Genomic DNA, 27,454 nt, shown 5'->3' with positions numbered 1-27,454 from the left:
AATTCAGCTCAAAAACCGTGTCGCACACAGAAACATTGAGTGGCATGCGGAGGTGTTGCCCTTTTAAACCCTTAATTCTTTCAAAACCATCCTCTCTCTAAATAATGCCTTAAATTAGAGGAGGAGATGAGAATGTCTGACTTCTTCCCAACTACTGTAAACTGATGCAATATGCGCAGCTTGCGCACCTAATGTTAAATTGTGGGTGAACATATCAGACGACACAGCGATTCTTCAAACAGCTCTTGTTTATTCACAGGCCAGGCCAGAACAGAACTGAACTGAAGGGTTCAGCCAGCCTGCTTATATAGAGCTCCACTAGAACGCAACAGTAACCATTTTCTGTAACTATCCAATCACTGAACCTTAAAGACCAACTAATTTAGTTCTTGGTATGAGCTTTCGTGTGCATGCACACTTCTTCAGATACACATGCACACGAAAGCTCATACCAAGAACTAATTTAGTTGGTCTTTAAGGTGCTACTGGAAGGAATTTTTTTATTTTGACTATGGCAGACCAACACGGCTACCTATCTGTAACTGCAATCACTGAACGTCACTTTCGATCCCTTATTTGCATATGTGGACCTGAGTGAAAACTATCTATAGCATCCCCCTGCTGGCCCAGAGTGAGAACTTCAGTACATAATACCTAACATATAGAATAAGAGAACAAGAACACGCGTTTAGAGAAGATTGGAAAACGTTTAATGAATATATGGGGGGTGTATATTTGAAAACATGGGCAGGATTCAGATAAATTCAACAGCGTAAACAAGTTTTGATGGGTGTAATAATGGAATACTGAATGGTACAGTTTATGTAAAATATGCAAGGATTTATGATATGCAAATTGAACCGTGGAAAGGGAAGAAGGGAAGTCATTGACATTTTAAGGCTGTGTAAATGAATGTTTTAAATCGTAAAACGGAATAATATTTAATATTTAATAAATATTTAATAAATATAATTAATAAAAATTATACACACATTAAAAAATGTCTTACTTCGCTGCTCTGTTTTTTTTACTGGGGGGGGAGGGGGCATACCTGCTACCCAGACTCAGCCCCGCTAAAAACTTTTGAAAACAGACAGACAGACAGACGTATCGCCCCCCCCCCCATTGCCAATGTCCACTTAATTCACCGCAGGAGAGGAAACGACTACGGATCCCGGAATCCGCCCCCGACGCGCCACCTCTACCCTTGAGAGTCTATGGGTCTCTGCGGCAAAGGGGGCGTGGCTTTGCGGGAAGAGGGCCGCGTCGGGGAGCCGGAGAGGAGGAAGCGGTGACGCGATTCCCCGCGCATGCGCGCATCGGAAGGCGGAGGAGGAGGGGGGTGTTTGCTTCTGTGGTCTCTGTAGGTCACCTGAGTGCGATGTCTGTGGAGTGAGTGACGGGGGGGCCTCGGGGGGGGCTCTGGGGTGGGTTGAGGAATAAAAGGGGGGTCCGCCACGCCTATGCAGTAAGGACCTTTGAGGGAGGGGGGAAGCATTGGCAATTTGGGGTGCCATGGGGAGCCCCTTCCTCAGAAATGGCGGGGAAGGGTGTGGGGAAACGGTTTTCCGGGGTAGGAGGAGGCGGAGGGGAGAGGGACCCCCCTGAAAATATGTGTTTGTGGCGGGGAGGGGGTTCATGAAGGGGTGGGGGTTGGGCTGGGGGTGTCAGGGACATTTTCCCATAAGGGGGTCAAAAAGGGGTGGGGGTGTCAGGGACATTTTCACATTAGGGGGTGCAAAAAGGAGGAAGGGGTGTCAGGGAAATTTTCCCATTAGGGGGTGCAAAAAGGAGGTAGGGGTGTCAGGGACATTTTCCCATTAGGGGGTGCAGAATGGAGGAAGGGGTGTCAGGGACATTTTCCCATAAGGGGGTGCAAAAAGGGTTGAGGGGTGTCAGGGACATTTTCACATTAGGGGGTGCAAAAAGGAGGAAGGGGTGTCAGGGAAATTTTCCCATTAGGGGGTGCAAAAAGGAGGAAGGGGTGTCAGGGACATTTTCCCATTAGGGGGTGCAGAATGGAGGAAGGGGTGTCAGGGACATCTTCCCATAAGGGGGTCAAAAAGGGGTGGGGGTGTCAGGGAATTCTTCCCATAAGGAGGTGCAAAAAGGGTTGAGGGGTGTCAGGGACGTTTTCCCATTAAGGGGTGCAAAAAGGAGGAAGGGGTGTCAGGGACATCTTCCCATTAGGGGGTGCAAAATGGAGGAAGGGGTGTCAGGGACATTTTCCCATAAGGGGGTGCAAAAAGGAGGAAGGGGTGTCAGGGACATTTTCCCATTGGGGGTGCAAAAAGGAGGAAGGGGTGTCAGGGACATTTTCCCATTAGGGGGTGCAAAATGGAGGAAGGGGTGTCAGGGACATTTTCCCATTAGGGGGTGCAAAAAGGAGGAAGGGGTGTCAGGGACATCTTCCCATAAGGGGGTGCAAAAAGGGTTGAGGGGTGTCAGGGACATTTTCCCATTAGGGGGTGCAAAAAGGAGGAAGGGGTGTCAGGGACATTTTCCCATAAGGGGGTGCAAAAAGGAGGAAGGGGTGTCAGGGACATTTTCCCATTGGGGGTGCAAAAAGGAGGAAGGGGTGTCAGGGACATTTTCCCATTAGGGGGTGCAAAAAGGGGTGGGGGTGTCAGGGACATTTTCCCATAAGGGGGTGCAAAAAGGAGAAAGGGGTGTCAGGGACATTTTCCCATAAGGGGGTGCAAAAAGGAGGAAGGGGTGTCAGGGACATTTTCCCATTAGGGGGTGCAAAATGGAGGAAGGGGTGTCAGGGAAATTTTCCCATTGGGGGTGCAAAATGGAGGAAGGGGTGTCAGGGAAATTTTCCCATTAGGGGGTGCAAAATGGAGGAAGGGGTGTCAGGGACATCTTCCCATAAGGGGGTGCAAAAAGGAGGACGGGGTGTCAGGGACATCTTCCCATAAGGGGGTGCAAAAAGGAGGAAGGGGTGTCAGGGACATTTTCCCATAAGGGGGTGCAAAAAGGAGAAAGGGGTGTCAGGGACATTTTCCCATAAGGGGGTGCAAAAAGGAGGAAGGGGTGTCAGGGACATTTTCCCATTAGGGGGTGCAAAATGGAGGAAGGGGTGTCAGGGAAATTTTCCCATTGGGGGTGCAAAATGGAGGAAGGGGTGTCAGGGAAATTTTCCCATTAGGGGGTGCAAAATGGAGGAAGGGGTGTCAGGGACATCTTCCCATAAGGGGGTGCAAAAAGGAGGACGGGGTGTCAGAGACATCTTCCCATAAGGGGGTGCAAAAAGGAGAAAGGGGTGTCAGGGACATTTTCCCATAAGGGGGTGCAAAAAGGAGGAAGGGGTGTCAGGGACATTTTCCCATAAGGGGGTGCAAAAAGGAGGAAGGGGTGTCAGGGACATTTTCCCATTAGGGGGTGCAAAATGGAGGAAGGGGTGTCAGGGAAATTTTCCCATTGGGGGTGCAAAATGGAGGAAGGGGTGTCAGGGAAATTTTCCCATTAGGGGGTGCAAAATGGAGGAAGGGGTGTCAGGGACATCTTCCCATAAGGGGGTGCAAAAAGGAGGACGGGGTGTCAGGGACATCTTCCCATAAGGGGGTGCAAAAAGGAGGAAGGGGTGTCAGGGACATTTTCCCATAAGGGGGTGCAAAAAGGAGGAAGGGGTGTCAGGGACATTTTCCCATAAGGGGGTGCAAAAAGAAGGAAGGGGTGTCAGGGACATTTTCCCATTAGGGGGTGCAAAAAGGAGGAAGGGGTGTCAGGGTCATCTTACCATTAGGGGGTGCAAAAAGGAGGAAGGGGTGTCAGGGTCATTTTCCCATTAGGGGGTGCAAAAAGGAGGAAGGGGTGTCAGGGACATTTTCCCATTAGGGGGTGCAAAAAGGAGGAAGGGGTGTCAGGGACATCTTCCCATAAGGGGGTGCAAAAAGGAGGAAGGGGTGTCAGGGACATCTTCCCATAAGGGGGTGCAAGAAGGGGTGGGGGTGTCAGGGACATTTTCCTATAAGGGGGTGCAAAAAGGAGGAAGGGGTGTCAGGGACATTTTCCCATAAGGGGGTGCAAAAAGGGTTGAGGGGTGTCAGGGACATCTTCCCATAAGGGGGTGCAAGAAGGGGTGGGTGTTGGGCTGGGGGTGTCAGGGACATTTTCCCATAAGGGGGTGCAAAAAGGAGGAAGGGGTGTCAGGGACATCTTCCCATAAGGGGGTGCAAGAAGGGGTGGGGGTTGGGCTGGGGGTGTCAGGTACATCTTCCCATAAGGGGGTCAAAAATGAGGTGGGGGGTTTTCAGGACATCTTTCCATAAGGTGACAGGGTTTCATTGGGGCTGGCCGTTGTGGGGAGAGAGGGCCCTTTCCATCTCCCATGCCTGTGAATGCTTCCAAAGCTTTGCGCTTTTCAGCCTTCTCTCCCCCGCTTCCTGGCCTTCTTCGGCAGAGGCATGTGTGGAAAAAGAAATGGGCGTGGAAAGCTCAGATTTTTTTGTTTTTCTGTGGTGTGTTTCCTGGCTGCTGTGTGAGGAATTTGTGGGCAATAGGCGAAGCTTCTTTGCTTCTTCCTCCACCCCTTTATTTTCGACTCTTGTTCAAGTTTTGATCTAGGCAGGCTTCTGTGCTTTCTGACGTAAATGGTGCTGATGGAAGCACCTGAAAACGCCCAGGTATGCGTACAACAGCCTTCCCAAATGTGGTGCCCTCTAGGTGTTTTGGACCAGCCCCAGCCAGCACTGTTGGAGAAAGCTGCTCTACAAGGTTTCCTCCGTTCTGTTGAATGAGGAGAGATGAAAGGGTCTTTTGCATTTTCCCTGTTCTTCCTAGTGAAAGAAAAAAAGAAAAAGAGATCGTGGTTGGCTCTTCACTGTAGTAGAGAACTATGTCTAGATCTATAGCAGTTTCTGCTTGCTCTCTGCTGTGGCTTCTGCATTCTTTGAGGGTCTGGAGTCCTTGCCTCCCCAATTCATAGTTCAGCTGTATGAGAAGGAGTCATGCCACCCTCTTCAACTAGTTGTTAATCACAAGCACTCGTTGCCTTCAAAACTCTAATTATATCCTTTTGATTGCATCCTGAAATCCCCACATACTTCAGCCATTGCAGTTCTTAAGTTATTGCAGAAGTGTTGGTAGTGATGGTGCTGTATTAATTGAATTTCTAAGGGCCCATCCACCTTGTGATTAGAGCTTTGCATCTGCACCAAACAAAAGCTGTTAATGGGTGCAGTTCAGCAACTTGAGAATGCAAGCTTTTATTATAAAGGGAGAGGTGTGAAGAGAAGCCACAAAGTAGGAGCAATGCCTAGTGAAATAACAAGAACCAGAGGTAATTCCGAGTGGAATATCAGCAGATCGGAATTTCCCGCTTCCTTTGCCATAGGTTTCCTACTTTGCCGGGACTAATAGCTATGTAGAACAAGTAAATATATCAATTTGCATGAATGATACAGAACAGAGGGATGCAGCTTTTCTTGAGAAAGAGATTTGTTGCCGATAATATTAGCAACAACAACAACTCTGGTTCCATTTACTGTTCACGTAGCTCATATGCTCCTTCTTGTCTTCCCCCCAGGAAAATGGAGATTCCAGACGTACCAACGTCCAAATGCATCCATTACTGGAAAAGGAAGGTGAAGTCAGAATATATGCGCCTTAGGCAGCTCAAGAGACTGCAAGCAAACATGGGAGCCAAGGTAAAGAGCCATGAGGGGAATGACTGCCTTTTTTAAAATCTTAAAATTATTAACTAAGGAAAACCAGAACTCACTTATTAATGTGTGAGAGAGCAAGGAGGTCTCCCGGTTGATAGAAAAGATATGGTGACATATTTGAGACTGAAGGCAAGCAGGTGTCATTACAGGCTGTTATGTGGGAGAGATTGCTCTCCGCTGAACCAGCATAAAAATTGTGTGGATTTGAAATTCTGCCAACCTGCATAAGATCGTTATTTGTTCCTTTATCAGGGATGCAGGCTTAACAGCAACTTCCTGCTAGCTAAGTTCAAGCAGTCTCCATGGAGCACCTTCTTCCCCAGTGGCAAAAGGATTTGGAAACTTCTTAAGGGCGAGGTTGGCAATCATTCATCTTCTTTTTCTCTAGGCGCTGTTTGTGTCTAACTACGCAAAGGTTCAGGAGAAGATAAACATTCTGAATGAAGACTGGAAGAAGCTTAGAGTTCAACCTATTCAATCAATGAAGCTGGTTGGAGGGAATCCTTTTCTCAAACAGGTATGCTGAGGAGGCAGCTGTTGGGTTTTGTGGATGTGCCAGTCTGCCATGTTGTGACCCTCTGTGCCTCCTCCCCTAGGATTTGTATCCACACACCAAGGTATCTCTGCTTTTTTGTGTTCTGCAATGCCATATTATAAAGCAGGGTTTGTGACCTTCCAGATGTTGGCTTCCAATCCTCATCAACCCTGACCATTGGCAGTGCTGACAGGAGCTGACCAACATCTGGAGGGCCACAGGTTCCACATCTCAGGTTCACAATTTATTCATAATGAATTGGAGAAGCGCTTTTGAAAAGCTTAAGTAGCGTGGCATAGACCAGCTCATGCAAAGTATTGTCCCATGGAGAATCCCAGTCTGAACTTTCAATAAAAAATGCTAACCTTTACAAAACCAGGGAAACATGCAGAAATGGGTTTGGATAGAATGGTTTGCTTTCAATAGTATAAAGGCTTTCCTGCTTAGTTGTACTCCAGTTCCTCCTGCTGGCTAGTTGCAGTCCCTTCTGCTCAGCTGTACCCAGTGATGATGCAAAAGGAAGTTACCACAGTCTCTTTGAGACCTAGAGGATGAAAAGAGGAATATTGTTTTTAGAATGCTGTTACCTCCTGCCATGTGCCCCTCATTCCTTGCCATTGTTCCATTTTGTGTACAGATTTCTGTTAGAGAATAGAGGAGGTTGAACAAAACAACAGATGTCAAGAATTTCTGTTCAGCCTGCGTTGTTCTCTTGTCCCTTCTTGCTAGAGACTTGCCTTTCTAGGACAGAGGTAGTGAGACTGTGCTTGTGGGTTGAGCAGGTTTAATCTGAGTGAGGGCTTCTCCCCAGAATCATGTCTTGATGCCCTTCCAAGGAATACAAATAGGTGCACCTGACCATATTTAAGGGGCCTGGTTTGGTTCTCTGCGTAGTCACAACCAACTCTTGTACCAGTGTTATGGCTTGACAGCAAACAAGATCAAGCCCATTTTAACACAGCAGCACAATTCCAGATCACAGCCCATCCTAGATTCCCATCTGAATGGAATTATCTTAATTTGTTGCCTGATTGAATGCAGAGGAATCATCAGCAGGGTCTTATAGGTCAAAAGAGAAGCACCAGCGGAGCCACACACAATGACTACAGTACAGTATGTTGGTGTTTTTCAATGTTCTGGGAGATGGGCCTTGGCATTTAAGAACCTGCACCTTCAATTGGGTTGAGCAACCATTGAGAGTCAGTGGAGCTAAGGTTACCTGGGCATTGGATGACTGAATAAATTGCTACCTGTCAGCTGTGTAACATCTTTTCTCACCACTCCAGTGCACAGTCGAGAGCATTTTCCCCAGTCTGACCACCCAGACCTTGTTCATGCGGACTCTGAACACTGTGGCTTTGGTGCCTATCATGTATTCCTGGTCCCCGCTTCAGCAGAATTTCATGGTAGGTGACAAGCTACCACCATATATACAGAATCTCTTGCTGCAAATAACAGTTTTGCGTTAGGACTTCTTACTTTGAGCAAATGTTCCTGATTCAGGCTTTAGTGTCTGGTTGGGGAAATGGAACTGCTTTGCATATTGCCCGGCTATATTGTGGGGGTGCTGCAAGGGGTGGTATATCTCTCACACTCTGCCCCATGTGGGACTGAGGAGGTCCAGCGTGATTTGCAGAATAAAAATAATGTCCCATTAATGGTCTGCCAGTAGAAGCTTGAGTTCCACTGTATTATTGTAACTCGCTCTATGTGGGGCTGCCACTGAGACTGACCCAGAAACTCCAGCGGGTGCAGAATGCTGTGGCGAGATTCCTTACAAGGTCCTCGCTGCGAGATCACATTAACCCGGTGCTATACCTTCTGCACTGGCTCCCGGTGGAGTACAGGATCAGGTTTAAGGTGCTGGTTTTAACATTTAAAGCCCTGTACAGCCTAGGACCCTCATACCTATGGGACCACCTCTCCTGGTATGTTCCACGGAGGACCTTACGGTCTTCAAATAAAAACATATTGGAGGTCCTGGGCCACAGAGAGGTTAGGCTGGCCTCAACCAAAGCCAGGGCTTTTTCAGCTGTGGCCCCGGCCTGGTGGAACGCTCTGTCACAAGAGACTAGGGCCCTGCAGGACGTGACATCTTTCCGCAGGGCCTGCAAGACAGAGCTGTTCCACCAGGCCTTTGGCCAAGGCACAGTCTGACCCCCTCCTTTGGCAATCCTCACAGAACTCTAGCCCAATGGTTGCCATTAATTTGATTTGAACTGATTTTATAATGAAATGATTTTAGAATGTTGTATCATTTTAATGTTGTTAGCCGCTCTGAGCCCGGCTTCGGCTGGGGAGGGCGGGATATAAATAATAAAATTATTATTATTATTATTATTCCTCCAATGTGAGGCTGTTTCCCTGCCCACCTACAGAGAGGATCCGAGCGAGAAGAGATAGATAAGGCATGCTAGCAGAGGTGCCTGTCTTCAGATTCCCGCATTATAAGGAACTTTTCGCAAAAAACCCAGGTGCAGAGGCAGCAGGAAACAATCCATTCCAGCTGTTCCATTCCAGCTGTTGAGCCCCCTCCATTCTTTCCCCCTGTTGCCTTCTTGCATCTGGGTTGAGATGGTAAGGTTATAAAATGCCCCCCACTCGTCATCTCGCTGCACCTCTCAAGGCTGTCTCTTCTCTTTGCCTGATAGCCAGAAGAGTGAGTTGTGCACCTTGCAATGGTCGAGTGTGTGCTGGTGTATGGGGAAGTACTTTGTCTAGCTGTCTCCCCACCTCAAAACTATTTAATCCAGGAGACCAACAAATAATTAGGGAGCAGAAATTCTGAAAATGCCCTGCTGCTTCCAAGTGGGTAGGATCAGAACCATGTGCGCCACATCCTACATCAGTGCTTCCCAAACTTGGGTCTCCAGCTGTTTCTGGACTACAGTTCCCATCATCCCTGACCGCTGGTCCAGTTAGCGAGGGATGATGGGAGTTGTAGTCCAAAAACAGCTGAGGACCCGAGTTTGGGAAACCACGTTCTACAGGAAGGGATAAATCTCTAGCAGGTGTGCATGGCCTTGCCATCAGAGGGTGGGAGAGGGGAATAATGCATTCAGGATCCCCTCTCCCACTGAGGAAGGAAGATCTGCTCTCTGGTGCTAAGAAAGGGGCTATGCAGCGAGACCACCAAATACCCCTCTGGGATCTCGTTAAGGTAGCCGTGCAATCTGCCATTTGCAGGCTCTCCTGGTGAGTGGACAAGGGACAACCACCTGCTGTGTCTACTCCGTTTGCAGGTGGAGGATGAAACCGTTTTGTGCAACATCCCCTACATGGGGGACGAGGTGAAAGAGGAGGATGAAACCTTCATTGAGGAGCTCATTAACAACTATGACGGCAAAGTCCACGGAGAGGAAGGTAACGAGGGCAATAGTTTTCAACAGGGATGTAAGAGGCCATGTGGTGGTGGCTGGTGGACAGGAGGGGAGATTCCTTGAGTTCTTAGCATTTCATTTTTGGAAGAGTCTATCACCCTTACGGACACTACTCTGCTTGCACGTACAGTGGTACCTCTGGTTGCGAACGGGACCCGTTCCAGAGGCCCGTAAGCAACATGAAAAGAGCACAACCCGCAGCGGTGCGTCTGCGCATGCGCGGGTCGCGATTCGCCACTTCTGCGCATGCGCGTGGCACCATTTTGCACATCTGCGCATGCGCAAGTGGCGAAACCCGGAAGTAACCCTTTCCAGTACTTCTGGGTCTCCGCAGGACGTAACCTGAAAGAACGTAACATGAAACGGACGTAACCAGAGGTACCACTGTACTGAATTTGTGTGCCATCGTCGACATTATCATCATCGTTGTGATGACAGAGAAGCTGCATCTTTTCCACGCTTGAGTATATGCCATCCCACCTTTCGCCCAATTCTCCCATCCAGAAATGCTCTCGACCTCCGTCCTGATCAGCGATGCTGTGTTCCTGGAGCTGGTGGATGCGCTCAATCAGTACTCTGAGGAGGAAGAGGAAGGCCACGATGCTGTGGAAGGCAAACAGGAAGCGGCGAAGGACGAGCTGCCTGTCACCCGGAAGAGGAAGTGGCTTTCCGTGGAAGGTAAACCAGTTACCCTCCCAGCATCACCCTCCCCCCTCCTATTACGGCACACCATGATGCTGTCAGAACCATACAAGCCTTGCTTGTTATACAGATCGGAGTCCATTTCTGCTAAAATTCACAGCTCTTGTATCACCCCAGAAATGATGTCACCTTATGGAAGTTTCGCTAAATTTGCTAGCATTTTTTGTCACTAGCAAGGCTGCTGCTATTGATCTGAGAAGGAGCAGGTTAAGGGCTGCTGCAAACACTCCACAATTCGTATGCGGAAGTTCCTTTTCTTGTAAGAACTAAATTTCAACTTACATGCAGATCAAGGCCGTAAGGTGTGTATTTTGCTGCATGGGAAGCATTGAATGGCTACCTGCACACTATGTACAATAATTCCATGTAACCTGTTTGCTTTGTAGAATAAAATTGTGGGATTCCTCTATCTTACACTTGGCGTATTATCTAATGCTTGTATGAGCATTGTATGAGCAGGGTTTTTTCTAACTCTGCTCTGGGCCACTCCTATCTTGGAAGACTCTTTCCAGGAGGGGAATAAAGTGCTTTAATTCAGAAATCACCCCCCTTCCCTCCTTCCCTGTGATGCAGGCAACAAGAAATGTCTGAAGAAGCACTTTCCAAATGACATGATCTTCACTGCTCTTTCGTCAATGTTCCCAGAGAACGGCTTTCCTGAGGATATGAAGGAAAGGTAGCCGTTTTTTATTCTTGACACAGTCTTTTGGCATTTCTAGTCATGGGTTATAAGAGTAGGCGGAGTTATAAATTCCCAGGATCAGTAACTGGAATACATGGTTTGCACTGCTTAACTTGTGAGTGTCACCCATTGCTTTGCAGTGTAGGTAAAAGGTACCCCTGCCCGTATGGGCCAGTCGTGTCCAACTCTAGGGTTGTGCGCCCATCTCACTTAATAGGCCGGGGGCCAGCGCCGTCCGGAGAAACTTCCGGGTCACGTGGCCAGCGTGACGAAGCTGCTCTGGCGAGCCAGCACCAGCGCAGCACACGGAAACGCCGTTTACCTTCCCGCTATAAAGCGGTACCTATTTATCTACTTGCACTTAAGGGTGCTTTCGAACTGCTAGGTGGGCAGGAGCTGGGACCGAAAGACGGGAGCTCACCCCGCCGCGAGGATTCGAACCGCCGACCATACGATTGGCAAGTCCTAGGCACTGAGGTTTTACCCACAGCGCCACCCGCGTCCCTTTGCAGTGTAGGTAGAGATGCTCAATTTAAACCAAGGTTTTCCCCTTAATTACTACATGGAAATGATCCTGGTGTGTGTGCTGCCTTATTCTGGCCTCCCGCCACTGCAGTGTGAGACTCCACTTGCTTGTCCAATGAACCTTTGAGCAATATGCTCTGTAGGCCTATGCCCTGCCATGGACTTGGCTTCCTGCGTGCTAAGGTCTGGACCAGGTGGGCTGATCTTTGGGCACTGGGCAGCGGATGAATGTGGTTCATAAAAGGAGCTGGATTAGACGTCTTCTTGGCTCTGCCCTGCTCTGACTCTGTGATCCCAGAATCTGCAGCATAATGAAGATTGCCCAGATGTCTGGAGCTCTCTTGAAGGTGTCCGGTTGTATTCCTGGGCATAGTGCTTTGTGCTTGAGTAACACCAAAAGCGGCATCTGCCTCTTAACAAGGCAACCCTGAAATGGCAGGGTTGAAATGGCAGAAGAAGAATTTTAGAAAACGGCAGGTGTTTTTAAGTCCGTCACCGATGCAAACTCTCCGTCCACCCAGCTGGCTCTGAGCAATCCTATCATTTGGAGCACCTTATTGAGTGCCTTCGAGTGACTCTTCTATCCACCCCACTCCCTCCACAGATACAGAGAACTGACAAAAGAGTCTGACCCGAATGTGCTCCCTCCCCAATGCACGCCAAACATCGATGGACCGTGTGCCAAATCTGTTCAGCGTGAGCAGGCCTTGCACTCTTTCCACACACTCTTCTGCAGGCGCTGCTTCAAGTATGACTGCTTCCTCCATCGTAAGTTTCCGACACAATCCCCACCTCTCTCACCCCAACCTTTTCTGTTCCGGCTTTCAAATTCAGGGGGAAGCATTGGCTATTCCAAAGCGGTTACATCCAAGTATTTGAGCTGGCCCCGATGCTCCCTATGACATGGGAAACGTTCCCTAAAGATCTTAGCCAATCTTGTCTTGCCTGGTTCCTAGCAGGATCCAACTTCTCCTCTGTAAATGTATCCATACCCACCATTTGGAATGTGCCTCTGCAAAAAGTTGCCCTAGAGAAATTCCCCACTTCCCTGCTTATCCATTCAACCACCGGTCTACCCCAGAGTGGTTTAACAAAATCTGTAAAACACATGTCGTGATTACAAACCATAATTCATTTGCAGGTGAACATTTCAGTTAAAATTCCTATTGGTTAGCTCTGCGTTTCCCAAACTTGGGTCTCCATCTGTTTTTTGTTTTTGTGGGTTTTTTTGGACTACAGTTCCCATCGTCCCTGACCACTGGTCCCACTAGCTAGGGATGATGGGAGTTGTAGTCCAAAAAAACAGCTGGAGACACAAGTTTGGGAAACCCTGGGTTAGCTCTTGCAATACTAGTGGTAACCTCAGCCAGCCAGGCTCAATTGGGATTATTCATCCATAATGAAACATTGCAAGATTAATTAGCAGCATGTGAAAGACACGAGCAATTCCTCAAGTTCTTTGGGAGGATAGATTTTCTTTCTTAAATGCCCCCTAATCCACCCCACTCTTGCATACTTAACACTGGTGTGCTGGATATGGGTGGGGTTATTACCAAGTTCTCTCAAACTTGTAATAGTAACTTTTATTATTTAGTGCTGGATTTGGGGTGCTCTCACAGGAAGGGGGAGGGTGGACTTCTGATGAGGATCAGAGCAACAGGTGATCTCGTCAGCTTCTCATTGTAACCCAGACAAAATGACTTCTGTCTTCTAGCTTTTCACGCTACTCCCAACGTTTACAAGCGGAAGAACAGAGAAACCAAAATTGAAATGGAGCCTTGCGGGCCAGAGTGCTTCCTGTGGTTGGTATGTTGGGTAGAGGTTACGTTAGGGTGGGAGAGAGATGTACACTTAGGAAGAAGATATTCTGTTCAGAACACTTAGAAGTGAAGAATCTAGGGTGGTATATGTTGGAGCAAAGGGACGCGGGTGGCGCTGTGGGTTAAACCACAGAGCCTAGGACTTGCTGATCAGAAGGTCAGCGGTTTGAATCCCTGTGACGGGGTGAGCTCCCATTGCTCGGTCCCTGCTCCTGCCAACCTAGCAGTTCGAAAGCACGTCATAGTGCAAGTAGATAACTAGGTACCACTCCGGCAGGAAGGTAAACAGCGTTTCCGTGCGCTGCTCTGGTTCACCAGAAACGGCTTAGTCATGCTGGCCACATGACCCGGAAGCTGTATGCCGGCTCCCTCGGCCAATAAAGTGAGATGAGCGCTGCAACCCCAGAGTCAGCCACGACTGGACCTAATGGTCAGGGGTCCCTTTATCCTTACCTTTATGTTGGAGGGGAAAAAAAGAGAGGGGAATTCTTTAGCACCTTTTAAGGCTAGCACATTTATTGGACCGCAATCCACTCATTAGAGTTAGCACTATTCGTTCTCTCTGTCTTATGCACACACACATTGACAGAGAGAGACAAATGATAGTCTGTGAGAATTTTTGTGTAAACCTTGAATGTATACAAGATAAGTGTAGCAGCCATTCACAGCATTAACAAGTGATGATAACACAGTCATCCTTGGTTTGTTGTGCTGGTTAACACCTGTAAGTGGGAAATGAAACTGTTGCCTCCATTCTGACCTGAATGAATAGGATCAAATTTCCTGATCAGTTCCAAGTAATGCCAGAGTCTCCCTTATTCTTTTGTTGAAGAATGGCAACTTGTAAGGCCAGCACTAGAATGTCTTGGGAGAGTGTTAAGTTCTCCAGGTGGTTTCCGAATGTTTGTTTTATTTACTTTTATTTAAAAGCTCTGTTCTTTAGCTACAAAAGGCTCACAATGTGGCTTACAAAAATCACAGTAAGCAAGCCCTTTTTATTTCAGATTGGCATCCTTTTATTATTTTACTTTGAGAATGACCTGTCTGTTCTGTGTGTAGAATATAGAAGCATTACTGGCAAATAATTGCTAATGGAAGAACATTTCAAATTCCCCACCCCCAGCACTCTGATACTGACCTGAAACCCACCATTCTCCTTCAACAACAGAAACTTCAAAGACAGGTGCTAGCCTGGTCCTTCTAGCAAGGGATGATGGGAGTTGTAGTCCAACAACAGCTGGGGGACCACATTTGAGATACGCAGCACTAGGGAATCCCCATGTCTCTGTGTGGACTCTTCTAATGAAGATTTGCTTATAGGAGGGAGCCAAGGAGTTTGCGGTGCTGCACAATCCGCGTTCCAAGTGCTCTGGACGACGTCGCCGCAGGCATCTCACACTCAGTAACACTTCCAGCGCTTCCGCCTCCACGAGCAACGAAGCGAAAGAAGGCGATAGCGACCGAGACACGGGCAATGACTGGGCCTCCAGTTCCTCTGGTACTTGACAGATCTTCTCATTGCCCTGTGGGAAGGGTGTGTGTGTGTGTGTGTGTGTGTGTGCAGGAGTTGCAGAAATCGTGGCCCCCAACAGTTCCTGCTGAGCAAGATTTTCCTGTGCTTCTTGGGGTTTCTGGTTAAACAGATATAAGGAGACGCGTAGCCTGCTGTTTTCAAGGCAGAGTTCCTCCAGAATTCACTGTATTTTTCGCTCCATAAGATGCACCTGACCATAAGATGCACCTAGTTTTTAGAGGGGGAATGCAAGGGGGAAAAGATTCTTTAAAGGGAGAGCAGAGCCTATATGCATCCCAGGCTCTGCTCAGTGCTCCCTTTCATGAGTCGCCTGGAGCGTGTGTGCGGTTCTTGGGGGCTTTTCCCCGAGGAGGGAGAAGGGCAGCCCGTCAGCTCGTGAAAAGGAGCTCTTGGGGGCTTTTCTGGGAGGTAGGGAAAGGGACAGAGCCATGCACTCTGTCCCTTCCCCCACCTCCCTCAAGAGCCGCGTGTTAAGCCAGAAGCCAGGACAGCTAGCGGGATCGCTGTGCAGCTAGCTGTCCTGGCTTATGGGATAGCCCCGGGCAGCGGGATGAAGGCTCCCCCAAGAGCCGCTCTCCCTTTAAAGAACTGCGTGGAGCGTGTATGCGGCTCTTCGGGGCTTTTCCCCGAGGAGGGAGAAGGGACTGCCGGGCTGCCCTTCTTCCTCCTCGGGGAAAAGCCCCCAAGAGCCGCACACACCCTCCACGCGGCTCTTTAAAGGGAGTGCTGAGCAGAGCCTCCCGCCTGCATTCGCTCCATAAGATGCACACACACTTCCCCTTTCTTTTTAGGAGGGGGAAAGTGCATCTTATAGAGTGAAAAATACAGTACTTCCAAACAGAGATTAATCCCAGAACCTGCTTTCTGCATCCAGGTCCAAGCCTGGAGTGGGGTTAGAGATAAAAGCATCAGATAAAAGCCTACTTTTTTTTGAGGATTGTCCCGCGGCAAAAGGGACCAGTAGCTCCTTTGCAGCTTGCTTTTTTAGGCGAGTTCTCTTCCAACCTTTTGTGTTTGTTCTCATGTTGCCCTAGAGGCAAACTCACGTTGCCAGACCCCAACCAAGCCGAAGCTGAGCCCTGCCTCTTCGCAGCCCTTCGTGGCTGACATGCCGCTGGAGCCTGTCGAGTGGACCGGAGCCGAGGAGTCCCTCTTCCGCGTCTTCCACGGGACTTACTTCAACAACTTCTGCTCAATCTCTCGGCTCCTGGGAACCAAGACCTGCAAGCAGGTATGGTGGACCTCTGGGTGGCTGGGAAGAGCAGTCCGGCAGCACCACCAGGCATCGCATGTGCAAAGTTCCTGACGTTGAGAGTCCTTTGAACGAGCTGCATTTCTCTCCTGGCAGGTCTTTCAGTTTGCAGTAAAGGAGTCCTTGATCATGAAGCTGCCCATGAATGAGCTCTTGAATCCTTCCCAGAAGAAGAAGAGGAAGCACAGGTGTGTGGCCAGGACAGCCTGTCCAGTAGGAGGCTCATGAGGAAGTCCCACATAAAAATAGTTCCATTGGGCTACAGAATATAGTTGCCCCTTGATGAAGCCTATGGCGGGGCAGGGATTGCCCGGGACAAATGAATCCCTAGCTGTTGTTTCTGCTTTTCCACACATATTGAGGAAAGGGGTCAAAGATCTAAGATGTGGCTGCTTCATGCCCACACCCCTCTCTGAGTGTTGTTTGGCTGGAAAGCCCCCTCCCGCCCATATTGCTGTTCCCCCAGCTGCCAGTTCCTCGGGGAAGGATGTGTCAGGGAAGATCAGGATAGAAGCTAGTGAGCCTTGTGTGTCATCAGGATTAAAACTGGGTGTGGCGATCACACAGGGTCCCTGGACGTTTCACTGTCTATTGATCCCTGTGCCACCACTTTTATTTCCTGCTGCCACCACCCAGGCCCTACCTGGTACAATACTGAGTCCAGTCGGGGTTAAATTGGAACATAAACTTTTGTTTATTTATTGCAGTTTAACAAGCGTGTGGTTTCATAAACGGTAGCAGTCAATTACATTCATTGGGTGCCTATCCAGACCTATAACTTCCACTACCTGCTGTCACTCACTAAACCAACTTTCCTATATTTACCGTATTTTTCGCCCTATAGGACGCACCGTCCCATAAGACGCACCTAGTTTTTTTGGGGGGGAAATAAAGGGGGGGAAATTATTTTCCCCCAGGCGCGGGGCTGGGGCAGCCCGAGCTTCCCCCGACCCCAGCCCCCAAACAGGCAGCTCTCTGCAAGCCATGGGAGCCCAGCGCTGGCTCCCACGGCTTGCAGAGAGGTCCGCGAAGCCTACACGCGCTGAGATCAGCACGCGCAGGCTTCGGCATGGAGGCAACTCTCCCCAAGCAGCAGGAACATTCCCGCTGCTTGAGGAGAGATCCGCGAAGCCTGCAGGCGCTGAGATCAGCGCGCACAGGCTTCGGGGTGCCTGCAACTCTCCCCAAGCAGCGGGACCGTTCCCGCTGCTTGAGGAGAGATCCGCGAAGCCTGCAGGCGCTGAGATCAGCGCGCGCAGGCTTCGGGATGCCTGTATCTCTCCCCAAGCAGCGGGAACGTTCCCGCTGCTTGAGGAGAGATCCGCGAAGCCTGCACGCGCTGAGATCAGCGCGCGCAGGCTTCGGGATGCCTGCAACTCTCCCCAAGCAGTGGGAACGTTCCCGCTGCTTGAGGAGAGATCCGCGAAGCCTGCAGGCGCTGAGATCAGCGCGCGCAGGCTTCGGGATGCCTGCAACTCTCCCCAAGCAGCGGGACCGTTCCCGCTGCTTGAGGAGAGATCCGCTAAGCCTGCACACGCTGGGATCAGTGCGCGCAGGCTTCGGGATGCCTGCAACTCTCCCCAAGCAGCGGGAACGTTCCCGCTGCTTGAGGAGAGATCCGCGAAGCCTGCACGCGCTGAGATCAGCGCGCGCAGGCTTCGGGATGCCTGCAGCTCTCCCCAAGCAGCGGGAACGTTCCCGCTGCTTGAGGAGAGATCCGCGAAGCCTGCAGGCGCTGAGATCAGCGCGCGCAGGCTTCGGGATGCCTGCAACTCTCCCCAAGCAGCGGGACCGTTCCCGCTGCTTGAGGAGAGATCCGCTAAGCCTGCACGCGCTGGGATCAGTGCGCGCAGGCTTCGGGATGCCTGCAACTCTCCCCAAGCAGCGGGACCGTTCCCGCTGCTTGAGGAGAGATCCGCGAAGCCTGCACGCGCTGAGATCAGCGCGCGCAGGCTTCGGGATGATGGCAACTCTCCCCAAGCAGCGGGAGCGTTCCCGCTGCTTCAGGAGAGGTCCGCGAAGCCTGGAGAGCGAGAGGGGTCGGTGCGCACCTACCGCTCTCGCTCTCCAGGCTTCAGCGAAAGCCTGCATTCGCCCCATAAGACGCACCCACATTTCCCCTTCATTTTTGCAGGGGGAAAAGTGCGTCTTATAGGGCGAAAAATACGGTACTTGTCTGCCTAGCCCCTAACTGTTCCTGACTCAGCCTATTTTGTTACACTAACTCAGCCTACCCACAACTCTAGCCCAATTCACTCCCTCTCCAACCAACCACCCAACTCCCAACGAACACCACCCTTTGCCCCTCCCAGAGCTGGTTTTATAGTCCCTCTGGCTCCACCCCCTGGGTTCTGATAGGGTAACCTGTTTAACTATTTCACCTCCAGCACTTTCATATGGTAACGTCACACTGGGGCATTCTTTTCTCTCTCCTCTCTCCCCCTGCCCCTGTCTCCAACAAAGGCTCTGGGCTGCTCACTGTCGGAAGATCCAACTTAAAAAAGGTACTGTGCATTCTTCCCCAACAATGCCCCGGTTCAATTTTCTGCCCAACTGGAAATTTGGGGGGGGGTGTCCAGAATGTCAACAGGCACCCAGTTTTGCCATGCCTGTCGTCTTTCCTGTTTGAATCTTGAACAGAATCCCCTTGTCGCTTCTCCTAAGGCAGTGCCATTCAAGTCAGAGCAGGTATTCCCTCATTGCCCTTCGTGTTCTTTAAAGAAAAGCCCTTAACGGGGAAGTTATGGTTGCCAAGGTCTCAAAAGCGTAGCCTCTTGTCGTTCAAGCCCTATTCTAGCGCTAGGTGAAGCTGAGCGTGGCCCTCTGCATGTGGGGCACACTGTCCGTTGGGGGTCTCCTGTCTGTCAGACCCTCAAACTTCCACGGGGCTCAGCTCACAGCTTCCCCCTCTTTCTCTCTGTGCAGACAGTTCCTCCACTCAGGTGTACAACTACCAGCCCTGCGACCACCCGGACCACCCTTGCGACAGCTCCTGCCCGTGCATCGTGACCCAGAATTTCTGCGAGAAGTTTTGCCAGTGCAATCCCGACTGTAAGGGGCGAGGCTTGAAAATCCTGGCGCGTGGCGTTCCAGGAAGAGTGGGCAGGCACTCGGCCTCACGTGGGTTTGTTTTCTGTCTTTCTCGTGGCGCGCGAGTCCCTTTGAAATGTGTCTCTGTTCTTTCCTCCCGCAAGGCCAGAACCGTTTCCCAGGCTGCCGGTGCAAAACGCAGTGCAACACCAAGCAGTGCCCGTGCTACCTGGCGGTCCGAGAGTGTGACCCGGACCTCTGCCTGACCTGCGGCGCCTCGGAGCACTGGGAATCCAAGGTGGTCTCTTGCAAGAACTGCAGCATCCAGCGGGGTCTTAAGAAGGTATATCTCTGTTCAGAGAGTGGGGAGGAGAGAGAAGGTTAGTCGAGATTGCATGCTGTGGGTTGGTGTGGACATTTGATGTGGATATTTGAATTTGCTGTGGAAGGGGTGGGGGCGGAACGGGGAAAGCCTGCATAGGAGTTCTGTGCAACTGATGTATTTTGCATAACTCCTTTTGCTTCTGCTAGCCATCGGGAAGTAATGACCAATGCTCAACCCCAAGCATTTCTCATTATTTCTCGCTCCTCCCCATGGCTAGCGGAAGCAAACTGAGCTATGCAAAATACATCAATTGCACAGACTGATGTGTTTTGCGTAACTCGTTTGCTTCCGCTAGCCATGGGGAGGAGCAAGCGGAAGCAAACAGACCACTGTAAACACTTCAACTCTTTGGCAGGTCTTAAATAGCTCTTGTAATGTTACATAGACTTCGGATACGATGGAGGAATGGAAAAACAGGAGGATTTATAATAATGCAGTTGAAAAAGTTAACTACAGAACCCACAGAAGGGAGGAGGGAAGTGTTGAGATTCGGAGGAATCTTGTGTAATTCTTATTATTTGCGGTTTTGAGCGTGAACGAATTTGTAAAACCACTTAAAAACAAAGAAGAGAAATGCTCAACCCCAATGCCATTCTTTAATGGGAATGCTAAATAAGTTGCACAGCTTCGACAAGCATCACTGGGCTTATTTCCACAGCCGTAAGGGCTAAGCAGCTTGCTTTTCCGAAAGGGATCCTCTGAGCATTGCTGCTCCGGGCTCAGAGCACCAACGGATTGGGAGCTTTGTGTTAGAGCAGGCTTCCTCAACTGTAGTTTTGAGACTACAGTTCCCATCGTCCCTGCTAGCTAGGGATGATGGGAATCGTAGTCCAAAACATCTGGAGGGCCTGAGGAAGCCTGAGTTAGAGCATCAACAGATTGGGGGTCTTTGAAGGACAGGCGTCTTCCAGTACGGATGTGGGTAGTGGATAACGGATGTGTTGAAGGGGGCCTGGAGCACCTATTTGGTCCCTCCCAGCCCTCTGAGTCCCTGGGTCAGTGTGGTCTGCCGCCACTTTCCCAGGGACCCGGCAGGGCAGGCTGAGGCACCTTCCATCTCTCCTCCTCTTAGCACCTGCTGCTCGCCCCATCGGATGTTGCCGGGTGGGGAACCTTCATCAAGGAGGCGGTGCAGAAGAATGAATTTATCTCTGAGTACTGCGGGGAGGTGAGTTGGGAGGCAGGATGTGGCATGGGAGCTCCAAATTCCTCTCTGGCGCGGCCTTCCTTTGCTCTGTTGGTGGTGGAGGGGGTGGGGCAGCAAATCAAAGATTTCTTGGCATCCTACCTCCATGATCTCATAAGGCGGGAAAGGGACTTGGTGGAGGAAGCGCAGCTTTCTTTGATCAGGTCTGGCGTTGGATGGGAAACCTGTGCAATTGTCAAATCCTTCGCCAAAGAGCGTTTTGTGGCTAGCTTTGGTTTTGCCGTCCCCCCATAGCCCAAAGGCTAAGATGAGGCAGCTGGAAATTGCCTACCATTGGATTTTGGGGGCGCTTCCTGGGTCAGCAGTCCTTCTAAGTAATGGCACCTGGGGCTTGAAGATCCAGGCAGACAGCCTCTGTGTTTGTGATCATTTGTGGCCAGCTGACGTGGGCTGTGGTTGGGGAAAACTTTCCAGGCAGTCATGATGCTAATCTCTCAAACTCTTAGGGGAGGGGGGACATTGTAACGCATAGGTAGTGGTCTTTGCCGTTCTACGGGAAAGTGAGGCTGAGCTAGGCTTAGGTGCTCTCTTCTCCTTCATGACTATACAGTCAAAGGTACCTTGGAAGTCAAACGGAATCCTTTTGACTTCCAAAACGTTTGGGAACCAAGGCGCAGCTTCCGATTGGCCGCAGGAAGCTCCTGCAGCCAAGTCAGACGCTCGACTTCCGAAAAACATTCGCAAACCGGAACACTCACTTCCAGGTTTGCGGCTTTTGGGAGCCAAAACGTTTGACTCGCAAGGCGTTTGGGATCCAAGGTACGACTGTATTAGCTCCCCCGCTGTGCTGTTTCTTGCAGGGAATGTATGCTGGTCTTTTTCCGCTTTGGGGGGGCTCTTGTCTGCCCGATCTAGGGGTTCTTTGAGGGAGGTTGATCCCTGTAACAACCCTATCTGCTTGCTTGACAGGATCTGACTTGGTCTCCTTTTGCCCACTCACTGGCTTTTATCTATTGTCCTTCCTTCCTTGCTTGCTTCAGCTCATCTCTCAAGATGAGGCTGACCGACGTGGGAAGGTCTATGACAAGTACATGTCCAGCTTCCTCTTCAACCTCAATAACGGTAACTGACCGCGTCGGATCAGTGACACAATCCTGAGTAAAGGAAGGGGATGGGGGGAAGCAATTTGCATGGTGGTGGCGATGGGGGAACCCCTCCCCCCAAAATATCCAGCCCCTCTGCTTGGTTTGGAGGGAGGCAGTTCAGCTTTTTCAATAGGGCCCAGTAGTGTCTGCGGTCTCTTTAGCTCTGCTTTTCTTCCCCGGACAGATTTCGTTGTTGACGCCACCCGGAAAGGCAACAAAATCCGGTTTGCAAACCACTCTGTCAACCCCAACTGTTACGCCAAAGGTAAGATGGGTGGGCTCAGCGACTGTTCTGTGGGAGCAGAATAGCCCCTTGGTGTCTTTCTCATCCCCCCCCACCCCCATAAATAAATAAAGCAGACATGGTAGGGAATGCATTTTTAAATACAGTGGTGCCCCGCAAGACGAATACCTCGCAAGACGGAAAACCCGCTAGACGAAAGGGTTTTCCATTTTGGAGGTGCTTCGCAAAACGAATTTCCTATGGGCTTGCTTCGCAAGACGAAAATGTCTTGCGAGTTCCTGCGGGGGTTTTTTCCTCCCCCCCCTTTTTCCTAAGCCGCTAAGCCGCTTATCAGCTGATCCGCTAAGCCGCGAAACCGCTTATCAGCTGATCCGCTAAGCCGCTAATAGCACTAAGCCGCTAAGCCGCTAATGGGCTTGCTTCGCAAGATGAAAAAACCGCAAGACGAAGAGACTCGCGGAACGGATTCTTTTCGTCTTGCGAGGCACCACTGTAATCAGGTCAGATAAAGATGACCACAGCGAAGCAGTTCTGTAGTCAAAACTCCCGGAAATGTGGCTGCGGGTTTTTGAAAGTAGAAATCTTCAGTAGAATCGGTTTTCCTGAAAGGGGAGGTTTTGAGCACAGATAATAATAATAATAAATTTTTATTTATACCCCGCCCTTTCCGGTTTGAAAACCGGGCTCAGGGCGGCTAACAACAAATTTAAAACACTTAATTATAAAAGCAACATAAAATACAGTATAAAAACATGAATAACAATAACATTCAAAAATCAATTTAGGGGAAATAAGTATTAGATAATCCCCAGGGCTAGCTGGCTGAATTGGTCCTACTTGAGCCAGCGAGGAGGCCAGGGGAGAATTAGCTGTGGGGTCTCAGAGCGGGTGATCTTCATAAAAGGGGAGGGGGAGGGGGAGGGAAGGGAAATAAAAGATCAGGCTGAATTCAAATTAAAGGCCAGGCGGAATAGCTCTGTCTTACAGACCTGACGGAAGGAGGTTAAATCCTGAAGGGCCCTAGTCTCATGGGACATAGCATTCCATCAGGTCAGAGCCATCACTGAAAAGGCCCCGGTGGAGGATAGTCTGACTTCCTTAGGGCCCGGGACCTCTAAACTATGGTTGTTCATGGACCTTAAGGTCCTCCGCGGGGCATACCAGGAGAGGCGGTCCTGTAGATACAAGGGCCTTATCAGGGATTCTGGGGAAAAAGGGAGTAACATCCTGCAGCTGTGGGGGAGAAACAAGAAGCTTAGATGGGATGAAGGCTCAGTGTCTGAAAGCCCTAATTCAGATACTGCTGGAAGCCAGACTCACTTCACTGAGTGCCTCTTGCAAAATCCAGAATGGCAGAAAGATAATGATAGCTGTTGGCTGTCTAATGAATTTAAGAAATAGATCCTAGCATTCAGTAAAAGCTTTTGGGTTTCTACTCTTCGTAAATAAAATGGGGGTGGGGGTGGATTAACCAGTTACTTCTCTATGCCAGTTTGATGCTTATGTGCAAAAGTAGATTCTGGCTGTGAAGATACCATCTGGAACCTTCATCCCAAGTTTTGCTGTGTCTTAGCAAGTACCTTGAACTCGGGACCACGTACGTGGATGGTTGGTGGGTGGCTGGGACCCTGAGGAGCTGGTGGGGGAGGGAGGGAGGAGCGATTGTCCTACATTGATGTGGCCTTGCAACTGACACGCTCCCTCTCTTGCTCTGACTCAGTGGTCATGGTGAACGGAGACCACCGCATTGGGATCTTTGCCAAGAGAGCCATCCAGGCCGGTGAAGAACTCTTTTTCGATTACAGGTGAGAGTGCGTGCGACAGGGAAGGCGCGCAAGCTTTTTAGCTCTGGGAGGTTCTGAGAAGTTGCGGAGGAAAGTCCACGTTGCTCTCTCTTCTCCGCAGGTACAGCCAGGCAGACGCGCTCAAATACGTTGGCATAGAAAGAGAAGGCGAAATAATCTAGCCGTGCTCCCAGCAAGCATCGCCGCCCCCTATCCATGCTGCTTCCCTTGTTGCTGTGTGTGTTGTGAGCGCTTCATTCCATCCAGGTCCCTCTTCAGAGAAGGAAAGGAGGAGAAGGAGAGGCCCACAAACTTCCTACAGAAGTGAGATGCTGACTTCCAAGGCCTGAGCTGGGGAGCACTTCTCAATTGCCGCCGGAGGAAAATTCAGAGGTGCTGAAATGGCGTTTGAGCCCTGCCCCGTGCAGAATGAGCCTGGGGTTGGGACGCCGGGCTTTGTGGGCTCTGTTGGTCTTTTGCGGGGAAGCCTGGTTTGAGCTGAAGGAAGTATTATTTTCCTCTGGCTGCCTCCTCCCTTCTCTGCAGGCAAGAGCAACACAAGCGAGAACCCCACCTGCAGGGAAGGATGGGCTGTGAAGTGCTAAGCACAGGAGGTCATTGGAGCAAGGAATTGGTATAGGCTAAGGAGCTGTAGATAGAAGCAAGGAGCATGGGCACATAGAGATATGGGCAGAAAGGTGAGGAGGAGTGTTTGGGGCAGGTAAAGTGGCTCAGTAAGATGGGGCAGAGGGTTGTAGGAGGCGTCATGGCACGGGAGACGGGGCGCAGACGCCATCGGCTCTGGTTTCGGTCTCCCATGGTGGTGATTTGACCCCTTCTGTTGGTTGCATTAGGGCGTAATGGGGCTTCTCCTCCCTGGCTATAATTGGGTCTCTTCCATCCCGTCAGTATGTGTTAGATATTGGGAGACGGGAAGTACAAAGCGTTCTCAGAGTCCAGAGGCAGCCCCGGTTGTTTTCAGTCCTGCGAGGCTGAACCAAGAGTCCCTGCTGGTAGTGGCAAAGCGACTGCACAGAATGGTGCTGCAGCTGCGCTGCCCAAGACCCGCTGTTTTTGAGAAATGACTCTGTGGCTGCAATCCTGCAGGATTAATTCCCCCAGAGTCTCGTGAGCAATTCTCCCGTCTCCTCTGAAGCAAGGAAGTTGCTTATTCATCATCTGTCCTCTCCCAAGCCCTCCAGCAGAATCTCAGGCCCTGCAGCGCTGGCAACACTCCACATTTGCCGAGTTCACGTTTTTGGTCAGACTCTACCCCTTTAAGCTTTTTAAAATAAATAAGTGAATGAATAAATAAATCAGCACCTTTGAAGCTGCAGGAGGTTTCATGCAAGGGATGTTTGAGGGTACATGTCCCAGCTAGAATGAAACCTTACGAAATGCTGTTTCAGGGATGGTGTGGGGACTACAACTCCCATCTGCCCCTTCCAGCGTGACCAGGGATGATGGGATGTGTAGTCTGTTCCTGACCAAATTCCTCTCCCTCAGAAATCAGGATTTTCCCCCGCCTATCGATGTACAAAACAAACAAGTTAGCATGCACTTTAGAATAATTTGCTCCACCAAGGGTAGGCCGCGGAGAGCTGGGCTCTCCGTGAGCTGTCGAGGGTGGAAAGCTGAGTCGATGGCGTGAATTACTGTAAGGGCTGGATCCTCATCAGCTCCGGCAGTAATAATAGCCAGCTTTTCCTGCTGTTGAGGTTATTTGCAGGCACCAGCAGAAGACGAGAGACGTTCTTCTCAAAGTTTGGCATAGCAGCTGCTGCGTGTGACAGCCTTGTCCATTTAGAGGTGGCGAAAGACGTTTTACACTATGCGGCTGGGTTTCGTATTAGTAGTATGCAAAGCTTTTGAATTCTGCAGAATTATCTCCTGCGTCATCAGGGAGCGGTTTCTTACTACCGGCAGAGAGCAACATTTTGGCCTAGTCTGAAGGATTTTCAGCCATTTCAGATCAAGATAGCTGCCTAATTGTAGAAGCTCCCGCATTTATCCCAAGTAGAACACTCTTTGAAAGGGTTCATTGGCCAAATCCCTTTCCCTGCCTGTCCCTTGGCCTACATTTGACATGTAGAGTAATACCATGGATAGTGTCTAAACATGCGTAGAGTGCGTTTTCTCCTGTATAGCTATAACCTTCCCTCTGTCATCTGGGATCAGGGCTTTCCAGGCAGGGGGGCTGCGATTGCTGGACAGCCTAGACTTCCCAAATCTTTCTCGGAAATTAATCACAGAAAGAACTAAGCAGCAGTGATTGCGCCCCTTTCCCTGTTGCTCATCTTTCCCCAGCACCTGAATACTCATGGTGGTGGGGAAACAAGGACATCTATCACACACATAGTCGCTCATACACTCCATTTTAGTCTGCTTCCCAACACGGATATTGATTCTGTTGTGAGAAAAGGAGATCCAGTAGCTGCCAGCTTGCAGTCCTCCTCTTCTCCCTGGCTGCTGCTCATACAGGACCCTCCACAGCAGCCCTTATCTGTAAAAATGTGAAGAAACTGACTAATTGTGATGGGAGCATTCTGGGGCAGCAGCCTGCTTCCAAGATTACATGCGTGCGCGCTGGATGCCGAAGTTAATAAAAGAACTCCTCGATGCATTAAATCAGGATTTCCCAAGCGTGGGTCTCCAGCTGTTTTTGGACTACAACTCCCATCATCCCTAGCTATCAGGACCAGCGGTCAGGGATGATGGGAATTGTAGTCCCAAAACAGCTGGAGGGCCAGGTTTGGGAAACACTGTGTTAAATGCTGCCTAAAGCCATGAAGGAGGCTAGCGTTCAGATTGCTATCGGCATAGCAGCAAGTCATTTTTGGTAGCAGGGAAGGTGGAACTGGAGTGTGAGATTAGCCATGGGGTTGTAGCTAAATGAAATAGATGCAAATGCCCTTTCCCACCTCAGCTACCTCTGCACCCAACTTTAGATTAAGGAGAATATGGTTCCTGGGGCAGACTGCAGTGGGAAGATCTGCAACTCTCTGATTTGACCAATGGCTTAAAGTGCCAAAGTGAGCTGCTGCCTTTCTGAAAGGAGCTATCCAGTGCTGAACCAGCCACTGTCTTAAGGTGATGCAAGTTTTAATACTTTGCTAGGGGCTGGCTGGGCCTATAGTAATAGGCGCTTCATCTGCTCATCTCCGTTGCAAAAGTACCTTAACCCATAAAAAGGCATTGTTTGTGCAGCTGTTTGGACCTCACATCCATAGTGCATTCTGTTCCCTCTTATAATGCAAGCCCGTATCGCTTGACACTTTCGAGGCACGGCGCAGAGGTTGGCCGGGGCAGAGGCCTCCAGTCCCCTCCCAGAACATTTATAGAGTGGTAACAAGAGCAGGTTTAGCATTGTGGACTTGTATGCTTACTTCCACCCCCCGCCCCACAACACACACCAAAAGGAAGTTCAATGGAACTGCTCTTGTGTTGGAGAAATGGTGGGGGGCAGAGCAGTATCTCTCAAAGCCACTCTTGTCTTGGCCTCTTCCTCCCAACTCCTCTGGCTGCTTGTGTCTCTGTGCTTTGCTGCTGGCAACTTATGTGCACTTTATATATTATGGCTTGTAAGAGTTTTGTCTTAATAAAGTTGTAGTGACTGCTGA

The 27,454-nt window shown here is 50.0% G+C and overlaps 1 protein-coding gene across 8 annotated transcripts; it reads left to right on the top strand.

The window, feature by feature from the left end:
• The first annotated feature begins 1,268 nt into the window (after nt 1-1,268).
• EZH1 (enhancer of zeste 1 polycomb repressive complex 2 subunit) lies at nt 1,269-27,454 on the top strand. 8 transcript variants are annotated; one of them, XM_083473070.1, is made up of 20 exons: nt 1,270-1,392; nt 5,531-5,651; nt 6,058-6,186; nt 7,491-7,610; nt 9,447-9,567; nt 10,089-10,262; nt 10,860-10,962; nt 12,098-12,261; nt 13,208-13,299; nt 14,634-14,811; nt 15,882-16,078; nt 16,196-16,287; nt 18,563-18,603; nt 19,025-19,150; nt 19,294-19,472; nt 20,587-20,682; nt 21,702-21,783; nt 21,991-22,071; nt 23,771-23,855; nt 23,956-27,454. In XM_083473070.1, the coding sequence occupies exons 1-20, from the start codon at nt 1,382-1,384 to the stop codon at nt 24,014-24,016; spliced, it is 2,253 nt and encodes a 750-aa protein (XP_083329196.1). In that variant the 5' UTR covers nt 1,270-1,381; the 3' UTR covers nt 24,017-27,454. The 8 variants fall into 8 exon arrangements, 6 of the variants coding, with proteins under 6 accessions (XP_083329199.1, XP_083329196.1, XP_083329195.1 ...); XR_014518721.1 differs by having other exon boundaries at nt 1,277-1,392; nt 21,631-21,783; XR_014518722.1 differs by having other exon boundaries at nt 1,290-1,363; nt 21,631-21,783.

The sequence above is a fragment of the Podarcis liolepis genome, assembly GCF_965112155.1.
Source record: "Podarcis liolepis genome assembly, chromosome: 13".
Lineage (NCBI taxonomy): Eukaryota > Metazoa > Chordata > Lepidosauria > Squamata > Lacertidae > Podarcis > Podarcis liolepis.
This window is presented reverse-complemented; position numbering and strand designations above follow the sequence as displayed.